Genomic DNA, 12,661 nt, shown 5'->3' on the forward strand with positions numbered 1-12,661 from the left:
TTTGGAGAGGGTAAGGTTAACAAACATCTTAGCCTATGATATCAGTCATCTATACTTTTTAAAATTTGTTTTTACTCTTTTGTTCATGTAATTGTTTCTAGGAATAATTAAAAGGATCATATTTGTTTTTTTTTTTTTTAGTAAACGTATTTATGTATGTATGTATGGCTGCATTGGGTCTTTGTTGCTGCACACGGGCTAGTTGTGGTGCACGGGCTTAGTTGCTCTGAGGCATGTGGGGTCTTCCCGGACCAGGGCTTGAACCTGTGTGCCCTGCATTGGCAGGCAGACTCCCAACCACTGCGCCACCAGGGAAGTCCCTAAAAGGATCTTATTTCTTAGGTATCTCTTACACATGCTCAAAAGGGAACACAGTGAAGCTTAATAATTAAAATTTTTAATGTATTTATTTATTGAGCAAATATTTTGAGTGCCTACTGCAAGCCAGGCACCATTCTCTCTTCTGGGAGTACTATTCTATGTTTGAGAGGAAAAAAAGACAAAACTTTCTTTCTTCATGGAACTTACATTCTCATAGGAGAGATAGGGAAACAAGATGTAGAATAAAAACAGATTTCTCTAATAGGGTAGATTCTTTTAAGTTACTTTTGTAGGTTGGACCTTTTAAAAATAATCAGTTCATTAAATACCACTTTGACATTGTTGGGGAATGAGATGCCACATGTGAGAGCCTAGAATAGGGCAAGGCACTTTGGTAGGAACAGTTTTGTAAACAAAAATGGAGTTTACAGCCCGTGCTCTCAGTATTCACACAAGAACTGCAGTGCAAAGCTATTTAAAAATAACCACCTGCAGTGTCGGTAATATGCTTTAAGAGTCCACAAAAGTAGGAGTTTCTTGACAGCTGGCTCAGTCTAGGCAGACAGCGGGTGGAACAAAAGTATAGAGATGCTAAACAACATACATATTTGGGAATAGTGACCTTTTTGGAGTGGTAGAAACTGGAAGAGGGGTGTGTTTGTGTGTGTGTGTGTGTATGTGTGTGTGTGTGTGTGTGTGTGTGTGTTGGGGAACTTATGAGTAGTATCAGGAGCAGAGATAGAAAAAGTAAATTAAAGGTGGATTGTATGCAGCAGGTCTCTAGATGGTCCTGTAAATAATGGGGAGCCACAGATGACTTTTTAGTAGGACAGTGGCAAGATTACATTTCTTGTTGAGAAAATTAAGTGACTATGGGAAGGATGGGTTGGAGAGTATGACAGGGAGGTTCCAGGCTATTTGGGGCATCTAAAGTATAGCCCAGGGGCAAGACCGTAATCCCTGTAAGGGTGCCTCCTGAAGCACAAGTCCATAGTATATAATGTGAATAGAATTGTGCCACGTGGCAGGCAGCCTTGTGACCAACAGAAGGATGAGGGTCAAAAGTTGAAGATACTGAAAGTGAAGAAGAGAATCCAAGAGAATTTTGTGGTTAATAGGATTGGTAACCTACTGGGGATGGGAGTTTTGTGGGATAATAATAATTATAGATGGTTTGAAGTTTAAGACGGATCTTCACATTAGGTAGTGATGGTCTGGACAACACTTTTTTCCCCCACCTTGTATCTCGTTTTCATAAATTGCTTCATCCCTCATTGAGCCTACCATACCCATCTTTTTTCCACCCCTAATTTGAGCTTTGATGTCTGTTTTGGACTATATAGTAAAGCTTATTAGAAGTATTTCTGAAACAAAGGAATTTTTCCTGTGGGGGGAGGTACTTTGAGAAAAAGGTATATGGGCTTTAAGTATATTTAAAGTATAGGGCTCTTTTAAAAAAATTATTTATTTTATTTATTTATTTTTGGCTGTGTTGGGTCTTGGTTGCTGCACGCGGGCTTTCTCTAGTTTTGGCGAGCGGGGGCTACTCTTCGTTGTGGTGCACGGGCTTCTCGTTGCGGTGGCTTCTCTTGTTGTGGAGCACGGGCTCTAGGCGTGCAGCCTTCAGAAGTTGCGGCTCGCTGGCTTTAGAGCACAGGCTCAGTAGTTGTGGCACATGGGCTTAGTTGCTCTGCACCTTAACCACTGTGCCACCAGGGGAGTCCCTAGGGCTCTTAATATATGTCAAAGTTAACTCATTTATTATATTCCAGATTTAATTTTCTAGATAAATTACCTTATGGTATAGTAACTAATAAAATTTTATGATATTTAATTATAACAGTCTAGCCCTGTGAGGTACGTTAAAACATTTGATTATGGAAAAATTTAAATATACCCCAAAATACTAGAGTATAATGAACCCCAGTATACCTATCAACATTTTGCTGGTCTTGTTTCATCTGTTTTTCTCTCTGCCCTTTTACTCTTTTTTTTATTTTTGCTGAAATATTTTAAAGCAAATGCTAAGCATATTCTTTCACCATAAATACTCGAATATATAACAGTTAAGGACTTTATTATTATTATTAATACAACCACAAAACCATTATCACACCAAGCAATCATCTTTACCCCAACTTAACACCATCTAATATAATACCCAGTCTGGATTCAGATTTCCCTTTTGGTTTCGAAAAAGAGTTTTATAGCTGGATTGTTTGAATCAGGTTTCAAACAAGTCTTGTGGTTATTTTTAAAGTTGATATTTTTTAAAGAGAAAATTAAGGCAGTGTGAAAACATTTTAGTATAAGCTATTCTAAGAGAGCAATGCTGTTTTGACAGCCATTCTGTCTGGAACTTAGTTTTGTACAAGGAGGTATCGAAATAGCTAGTATCTATTTTTTATGATTTTTAAACATAGGAAATCTTTCCAAAATGGGGGAAGTGGGTGTGACCCCACTTATCTAGAAGCCTAGAGTATGAAAATGTGAGCTATTCAAGAAGGTTCAGGTTTGGGGGAAGACCACATCTCTCTTAGTCAAAACACCCTAGATGGGATTTGGGACTGTTTTTGTAACTACTTGTGTAATGTTACAGTATATTTTATCTCCCCGGATGTACCTTCCTCATCTGTAAAATGAGTGGCTGATTTCTTTTTTTATTTTAATTTTTATTCAAGTGTAGTTGATTTACAATGTTGTGAAGAATGGGTGATTTCTTATATTCCTTTTGAGTTCTTATTTTTGTGTGTTTTATTTTCTGTTTATTCTTAACTTTAACAGGATTCTCAAAGTTGGATTGGTGGAAACAATGAACCATTGACTGGCTTTACATGGAGAGGTGGTTGCGAAAGAGAAACTACAGGCATACAAGTCTGGAATGAAGTGTTTGTGATCGACAGACCTAATGGAACAAAAGTGAGATTCTCTTTATAGTTTTTTACTATATATAGTAAAATATATATATATAGCTTTTTACTAAAAAAACTAGGTTTTTTTCTTCCATATTCTGTCTTGAGCAAAACAACACAGAACTATTAATATCTGATAACTTTAACATGTGGATTATTATGTCAAAATGTGTGAGATACTTAAGTTAGAGGACTTTTCTTGACTTAATTACTGATTTTGATATTAACCATTTTATATTTGACTTTTATAGTCACTATTGGTGAATTTTTTACTTAGTATTTTAAACTTTTAAATTCCTAGGTGGCTGTGCTGCTAATGGATACCCAGGGTGCCTTTGATAGCCAGTCAACTATCAAAGATTGTGCAACAGTGTTTGCTCTGAGCACTATGACTAGCTCTGTCCAGGTGAGATACAGAGATCCCGTGGTATGATCAGGTCAGACAATCCTAATACCTTTGCTCTTCCTCAAAATGCCTTTTGATTGAAGGGAAAAAAAGGATTAAAATCAGAGAAACTATTTACATTTAGTATTGGTCACTTACATTTCTATGCTTGCTGTTCTGGCTTACAATGTGAAATTTCATACTTTTAGTGCTTACCAGGGAAACAGTGAACCAATAGCCAATCCCTTTGGTATAGCATCTATGCTTTTTTCTTTTTAAAGGAGTATGTATTATTGCATGTTATCCTTAATTGAATTCAAGGATATTCAGTTGATATTGAATTCAATTGAATTCAGTCATATACAGTAAAGTATAGGGTGTTTCTTTATTTTTTGGCTAAACCAACCAACCAAACAACAAAACCAAGTAATTTAGTTTTCTACGCAATATGTATGACAACTAGTACATGATTATTTGAACTAATGGAGGTAGAGGCATAATAATTCTTATTTAGGAAACCTTAATGATGTTTATATAATAAACTAAGGAGTTAAAGCACCTGTTTCATTTAGAAAGGGGTAAAATCCTTTCTGTTTTTTCGCTTATGCTGTACCCTAGAGTTATGTTTGGTGTTCTATCAAGTTCTAGTCTCTTCAAGCTAGGCTATCTCTTTTCTGTATAATTTAGACTAATTGCACTGAATTAAACCACCACAGGTCATTTTTTATTTCTTTACTTTCTGTTTCCTGAGCTCATCTGTGGTTGATACTTCTCTGGCTGAAAAATGAATTATTGAAGTATGGTGGTTCGATCCAGCTGATGATGTATCAAGATGTATATTTGCAAATATTTTAAAAAGTTTGTGCTTCTCCTGAGATAAATATTTCTTATGGATGGTAGATTATAGGTGATACCATCACAGTGTCTTGGAATTTTTGTGCTTTCCATTAATATCTGGAATGTACGACCAGTTTCTATTAAAGTTCCCATTTCCTTTCTTCCTCAATTTGAAGTATCTAGCTGTCAGAGTGGAAACAAGTTTTGGAATTATTATGAGATAAAAGAGAAGTGGCTTCTTTTTATTATAGGGATGGGAATATCTGTCACTACAAACTAAGTGATATTACTGGGGACTCTCAGAGTCTCTTGTTTTCAGTTTGTCCTACCTCTTCTCTGATCTCGCAGGGCAGCACAACTGCCATTTTCTTGAGGCGAGCAGAAGCCACATCTTTGTATTTATATTATCACATTACAGCCCTTCAGATTAGCTGGCTCTGTGGCTTGCATTAAATTATAAGTTCTCTGTCCTAAAACTTATACCATGGTGTTCTCTTGTTTATTCAACTTTATGATAGCAAGAGAACTGGTTTTGGACAACCACGTAAAGCCATTCAGCCACTTTCTTATCGTAAAACAAAGATTTTGCCCATCTTGCCTATCTCACATGTGGTTTTGTGTGCAGTCAGAAATGAGATACAAATGAGATAATGCATAAGAAAGCGGTTTGTAAACTAAATAATCAAGAATATTAATTTTTTTTTTCTTTTTTAAGGCCGAACCGTGCGGCATATGGGATCTTAGTTTCCCAACCAGGGATTGAACCCATGCCTGCGTGCATTGGAAGTGTGGAGTCTTTTTAAAATTTTATTTATTTATTTATTTATGGCTGTGTTGCTGTGCGTGGGCTTTTCTCTAGTTGCAGCGAGTGGGGGCTATTCTTCGTTGTGGTGCGCAGGCTTCTCTTTCTCTGGCTTCTCGTTGCAGAGCACGGGCTCTAGAGCACAGGCTCAGTAGTTGTGGCACACGGGCTTAGTTGCTCCGTGGCATGTGGGATCTTCCCGGACCAGGGCTCAAACCTGTGTCTCCTGCGTTGGCAGGCGGATTCTTAACAACTGCGCCACCAGGGAAGTCCCAGGAATGCAGGGTCTTAACCACAGGGACCACCAGGGAAGTCCCTAATATTAGTTTTTATTATTGCTTCTTTCCTGATTCTTGAGGCTAGATTTCTCTCCTTCCTTACATAAGTTATCTGGCTGATAGATCAATAACAAATTGATCCCTTTGTCATTTATTCTTTCAAAAAATAATTACTGAGCATATATTAAGTACAACACAATATGCTAAGTACTAATGATCTACAATAAACAAATCTTTTCTGTTTGCTATTTAAAACCTGGCCCTGACAGTGTAGGGATCTGGTCCTATTTTCTAAAAGGTAAGGCCCATATGAGTGAGAATAGGTTGGTTATTCTTTCAGTTTTTGAGTTTAAATCTAGAGTTTAATCACCTCATCATTAATTACTTTTTAAGAACCTGTTTGGAATTAGTCAACTGAGAATTATCATTTTAGGTTTGCCAGGCTATATTGGCTGTTTATATTCTTGACCTCCAAGTGATTAAGTTAGATTATCACTTATTTGCTGTTAGAACAAATTGTTCTATATTTGGAGTAACACTATTTTATTAGATATAAGTTATTTCCCAGCAGAGGTGACAACTATGGACATCCACTTTTGTCCTTTGGTGGTCCAGGTCATCTTTTAAAGACCTGACTCAGAAGGATTGGACCTAGCGAATCTTTTCTCCAATTACTGTTTCTTGAGAGTAGTGAAGTTTGCGTTACCAGCTCTGGTCTGTGGGCCTTGGAAAGTCGAAGAGTGCTACCTACTCTGTGTGTGTGTGTGTGTGTGTGTGTGTGTGTGTGTGTGTGTGTGTGTGTGTGTGTGTGTGTGGTAAAATGTTCATGTTATTTAGACTGACTTTGCTTAAGTAAAACGATAACCATAATATTACAGTCAAGTTAGTTGAGGCACCCACTGAATAAACCATAAACTATGTACTATGAATGCTCCAGGGAGGAATTTATCTTTGTATTGGGTTGGCCAAAAAGTTCGTTTGGGTTTTCTGTAACATCTTACAGAGAAAAACCCGAACGAACTTTTTGGCCAAACCAATAGAACTATGCCCTTCACATTCATTGACTTAGAAAAACAGTTGGGTAGTTGGGGGAACTCTTCACTTAAAAAAAAAAATCATGTCATAACATTAAAGAAACTTACTATGTAATATACTTTTTTTTTTTTTAATGTCTGCTGCCTTCTTGGCCCCATATGTGTATATTCATGATTTTTACACAGTTTACCACCACTGCTTCCCCCTTAATGTTTTATCCTGTTAGGAAAAAAGAAAATTCTTTTCATGGACCACTGGTTAAGATAGTGACTGAGTCATTCATTTGTGCTCAGGTGTAAAATAGCCTTCGTTTCCACAAGTAAACTTATACACAGCTGGGTATTCAAAGTAAAACACTAATAAAAACAAAAATTTGTTTTAACAGGTGTATAATTTGTCTCAAAATATTCAAGAAGATGATCTTCAACACTTGCAAGTATGTATGTCTCAAAGAATGTATGCCAAAGTATTGAAAATTTAATTCCCACTTTGTTGTGACTTTACATCAAGAACCTGTAATATTGTAAGAAGATTGACTATTATATGGTTTTAAACAGATGTACGACTTCTTAACTAGAAGAAATTTTAAAGTATATGCAGTCTTAAAAAATTAAATGCTTGGCTTTCAAATGATTTTAAAGGCTCTGACATCTAGTCGTCTGATATAGAATAGCTTTACAGAGGTCTTCTTTCAACCTCTTCAGGGGCATTATTTTAAATAATTTGATTTAATAGTTATTTACAGAATACGGCAGACTTGCAATGGAAGAAATCTACCAGAAGCCATTTCAGGTAAATAAATATTTTATCATTAAAAAAAATTTTATCTATGAAAAGCTATCATCTTGTATCTCTGGAGATATGAGGACATTATGCGAAACTCATTTTTAGCAAAAGATCTAGTGGAATTGAAACTAATTTATGGTAATGTCGTCACCATCTCATCAGTAGCAGCTTACAGGATAGGAAATAGAACAAATGAATATAGGCTGGTTCTTAATACTTTTACTTAAAAGGTTAATAACATTTCTTTTAACTGGATATTACTTCCAAAACTTGAGATAGTCATGTAAATTTCTTTTATATGTGATACACTACTAGAAAATGTTATTGGTTGTACACGTGTGTGTGTGTGTGTGTGTGTGTGTGTGTGGTATATTACAAGTTGAGGTTAGACCTATTATTCTTTATTTTTGTTTCAAATAGAAAAGTTTCAGAATTTATTATATCTCTCCCCCATGTGTTTTTTCATTACTTTTAAATGCTAGGTACAGAATATTAAGTCAGAAATTAACCTTGATTTAGAAGCATATGCTCTGCTTGCTTCTGTGGAGTCTTATCATTAGAGATTTTTTAAAAAGCAGATCTAATTTCAGATAGATTCTTTTTTGAAACAAGTGTAATTTGTAAGTAGACATTGTACTATTTGGTTAGTTGTGTTATAGTAGGTGAGAATGACTCCACCCTGTTTGCTCATCAGTGTGTGAAGTCCTTCCTGTGTGATAGCATCACTGGTGATTCTGTTAGTGGGTTACATTGATTCTGCCTCAGTCTTGTCTGGCTCAGGTGATCACTTTTATGAAATATTTGGGCAGGTTATGGTGTTATTTTGTGTATATGATGAAATATACTCTATTTGGCCTCTATCAGTTTTTCTGAACTGGGGTAATTTTGCCACCCAGAGGGCATTTACCAGTGACTGGAGACATTTTTGGTTGTCACAGTTTTGGGGAGGAAGCTCATGCCATTGGCATCTAGTTTATAGAGGCCAGACATGCTGTTCAACATCCTACAAAATGTAGGACAGCCGTGCACAGCTAAGAATTATCTGACCCGAAGTGTCAGTAGTGCTGAGTTGAGGAACTTAAGCATATAGGAATTAAAAATTCTATGAAAAGAACTAATTGGTCTAGAATTAGGTTAGTTGGTCTTCTAGTTACACAATCTTGACTTAAAATTATGATCTGTATACCCTGATATGTCTTTTGTTTCTTTTTAAAATATCCTGTATTACTGCTTGTGGTGACTCTTATACACAGTGAGGTTCTCAGATGGAGGCAGTTTCTTGGTATAGGAGCTGGGAGTATTGTTGGCTTATGTAGGCTCTTGTTATAACTATGAGTAATATTAAGCCATTTGGTTACTATAACTTTTGATAAGGATTGTTTTTGGGGAGTAAGGGGTGCTTCAGTTATTCAAGTAGTAATTTTTGGTAAAGTTTTATAAGAAATGATTTCAATTTTTTCCCCTTCTTTCTGTAGACACTAATGTTTTTGATTCGAGACTGGAGTTATCCTTATGAACATTCATATGGTTTGGAAGGTGGAAAACAATTCCTTGAAAAGAGATTGCAGGTAAGCCCCCATTTCTTAGAGAGGAGAGCATAAGCACCAAGCGCCAGGTGAAGGTGTGGACTGTCTGGACTGCTGCTTAGACTACCAACCTCTGAGTGTCATTGGGACAAATTGAGTATCCCAAGTTAACCCAGATAACTGCATACATAATTGATGAGAAGTAAATTGGTATAGCACTCCTGTGAAAGAGGACAATAGAAATGCCCTCAAGTAGAAGTTAAGGAATGGATATTTCTCTCCAGAGCCAACTGCCCCTTCAATAAATCAATATTCAAAGGATAAAAGTTTGAAGTAGACTAACTTTTTGATCTGCTCAGGTTGCATGCATTTCTCTTTCTGGCCCAGCTGTGCTTCTGAGCATTTGGGACAGGCTGGATAATCTAGTGTGGATGCATTGAACACAGATGATGTGAGACTCTCTTTCCAAGGATACTATCTCGTAGAGTGGCAGCATATAGAGAAAAAAGGGATCTTAAACATTATCTAGTATAGCCTTTACACACACCCACACACACACACACACACAAAACTGGGACCCAGAAAAGTGACTTGCCTTTGGTCACTTAACTAATTATAGATAACTGGGAGTAGGACCCAAATGTCCAAGCTCCTGGCCTGGCCTGTGCAAATGCCACACCAAGTCATTCCTGGAAAATAACATGGAAGTACTTTGGGAAACCCTCAGGTCAGATACTACCTACCTACTGACGTCCACAAAAGATACATAAAAATACCTTTATTCATAAGTAGGAGGTTTAGCTCTTTGGAGTAATAAAATTTTGTTTGTTTCCTATGAAAAAATGCATTTCATTTCGCAGCCACATTCAAAGACTTAGGGTATAATGTAATTTTTCTTAATCCTAAAATAAGATCAAAACCAACTGCTCATTTCTTGGATTATTTGAAAGGCATTTCTAGACTTGTCAGAGATAATTTCATTCATCAGCGTTTTCTCTGGTTTGTTCAGAAGAAATTAACCCACAGCACATCAGGCATATTAACTAAATTCAGAATTATGTACTTCAAAGATAAGGAGGTTTTTAAATATATTATTGAAGCCATAAAGAAAAGTACTCAGATCATAAGTGTGCAGCTTGAGGAGTTTGTACAAATTGAACATAGCCACGTAACCACCCAGAAGCAACTGCCTGTATCCACTAACTCCCGCGCCCCCCCAACCCTTCATTACTCTTTTGACCTCCAACAGGCTTGGTTTTTGGACTTTTTATGAAAGGAATCATATACAGTATGTATTCTTTTGTGTCCAGCTTCTTTTGCCCAGTATTACATTTCTGAGATTAATCCACATTGTTGCATGTAGTTTAGTTCACTTATTCTCATTGCTATGCAGTCTTCCATTGTATGAACAGGCAACAGGTTTTCCATTCTACTCTTGATGGAGATTTAGGTAGTTTCCAGATTTTGTTGATTACGAATGGTGCATGTTTTTTAGAATGGTTTTTGAGACGAGTTTGGGAGAATACGTGAGTTATATTGGGATAAGGAGTTATTAAAAATCTAACATTAGGATTTCCTTCCAGAAAATATATAGCAGTCTCTCTTCTGCAAAACACTGATAAACTAGCATAAATCATAAATAATCATTTGGAGTGAGTGCCGAAATCCTAATAAACTTTTAAGGCTCTTTGGACTGCATTGGCGCTTTTCGCCTTATCTGTTGTTTTGCTCAGGGGCTGACCTTTTTATTTGTAGGCAAATTAGTACTTTGTTTTTCTCTTTGCCATTATAAGTACTTTAAAGGCAAATTCTTAATTTATTTACTGGTTTATAAATCACAACCACACCTGTTGTTCTGGTGTTAGATATTATGATTAATTATTATTTGTATTTATTTATATCCTTGGCAGCTAACATGGGGAAAAAAAGTCTTTTTTGGTTTAAGACAGAGTGGGGTCTTATCAAATGGTTAGAAATGGGTCTATAGTAAAATTTTATTGTCAAGAAACACACACCTAGACTAGCATCTGAGTTAATGTGTGTGCATGTGAGTACGTATGTGTGTTTTCTTAAAAAAATGTGTTTTTCTCTTGTTTGCACCTTCACCGTGCCTCCTTCTGTCCCCAGGTAAAACAAAATCAACATGAAGAGCTACAGAATGTAAGGAAGCACATTCACAATTGTTTCTCAAATCTTGGTTGCTTCCTTTTGCCACATCCTGGTCTTAAAGTTGCAACTAATCCTAGTTTTGATGGGAGATTGAAAGGTGGGAATTCCCATTCTTGCTAAAATCAGAACTTAAGTTTTAGAGGCTGAAAGTTAAAAAAAATACATGGTTCCTTAAATTTTTTCTTTTATACTGGAGGACGTTTTGATGCATTATTAATGGTGTGATTGTAATGTATTGGTTTCTTGCAAACACCTGGCATATTGATTAACATTTTATAAGGTGGTCTGTTGCTCAGCACTGATGTCCTAAAAATACTGAAGGCTAAGAACATGTCAGTATTTCATCTGATTGCACTCTGCTAAAAAGCATCACCAATATATTATATTGATGTAATTAGATTTAAGTCTGTTCGGGGGTGATGGTGTAATTTTTTGTGTATGTTTTAGGATTATTTTGAGCATGATGGCAAAAGGCTTGAGGATTGACAAAACTTTTAACAGTATGGCTGGAGAAACAAAATTTAGTATTAAAATTTAATACAATTTCATGAATTGCTTGCCATTTGGAAAGGATAGTTTAGTTAAAATACTTGATGTGGAATTTGTTCTGGTAGGCCACAGTTTTATTTGTTATTTGGGCTGAAAGAATTATTGGGAGATGAGGGAAGTGGGGTAGTAGAGTGGAGGGGTGGTTATATATTTTCCTAGGAGATGTGACAGTGTGACGTGTTTGGATGAGTTTTTTGAAATGAATCTACACTTAAGTAGCATATTTTTATTTTATGAAATAGAATTTTATTAACTCTTACCAATGGGGACTTTACTTTTTTTTTTTTTTTTTTTTTTTTTACTAACATATTGACTAACTTCATGTCCACTAGATATTGATGAAGAGTTTAAACGAGAGCTTCGAAATCTGGTTCCATTGCTGCTTGCCCCAGAAAATTTGGTAGAAAAAGAGATAAGTGGATCTAAAGTCACTTGTAGAGATCTTGTAGAATACTTTAAGGTAGGAAAATTCTTACATTAAATGGCTTTGTCTAAGTTAGAAATATAGCTGACTTAAAACTCATTTATATGTACAAGAAATTTCTTACCTTTATTTTAAAGCAAAAAAGTAAAATTTATATTTTTTTGCCTTGAATTGGATGTATCAGTATTTAAGAATATTTAACATTGTCGCAGACAACATGTATCTTCTAGACAGTGATTTTATTCTTTGTAGAGTTATCCTACTTTTTCTCCAGCTCTGATATGGAAAGAAGAACCATTCACCATAGTATTACAATACCACTCTATCATTTGAGAATGATAATAGGTACTGGGAGCATAATTCTGTATCCTGAGTTCTCACAAAAGCCTTCTCTCAGAGTCTGGGACTTGATAAGAGCAGCTGAAAGTATCCAGACTGGGTTTGAGCTCAAGTGCAGGCCTCTCACCGTTGTGGCCTCTCCCGCTGTGGGGCACAGTCTCCGGATGCGCAGGCTCAGTGGCCGTGGTTCATGGGCCCAGCCGCTCCGTGGCATGTGGGATCTTCCCGGACTGGGGCACAAACCCGTGTCCCCTGCATCGGCAGGCGGACTCTCAACCACTGCGCCACCAGGGAAGCC

At 36.4% G+C, this 12,661-nt stretch overlaps 1 protein-coding gene across 3 annotated transcripts in view; it reads left to right on the forward strand.

Moving 5' to 3' along the window:
* Positions 1-12,661, forward strand: part of ATL2 (atlastin GTPase 2) — a 62,953-nt gene that overhangs the window by 44,063 nt on the left and 6,229 nt on the right. For all 3 annotated transcript variants that reach the window (XM_065890663.1, XM_065890662.1, XM_065890664.1), the window contains exons 3-9: positions 3,106-3,240; positions 3,535-3,639; positions 6,956-7,006; positions 7,306-7,362; positions 8,832-8,924; positions 11,010-11,148; positions 11,933-12,060. In XM_065890663.1, the coding sequence (XP_065746735.1) occupies positions 3,106-3,240; positions 3,535-3,639; positions 6,956-7,006; positions 7,306-7,362; positions 8,832-8,924; positions 11,010-11,148; positions 11,933-12,060 (708 nt within the window). The remainder of the gene's footprint in view (positions 1-3,105; positions 3,241-3,534; positions 3,640-6,955; positions 7,007-7,305; positions 7,363-8,831; positions 8,925-11,009; positions 11,149-11,932; positions 12,061-12,661) is intronic.

The sequence above is a fragment of the Phocoena phocoena genome, chromosome 14 (genome assembly GCF_963924675.1).
Source record: "Phocoena phocoena chromosome 14, mPhoPho1.1, whole genome shotgun sequence".
In the NCBI taxonomy this organism is placed as follows: Eukaryota; Metazoa; Chordata; class Mammalia; order Artiodactyla; family Phocoenidae; genus Phocoena; species Phocoena phocoena.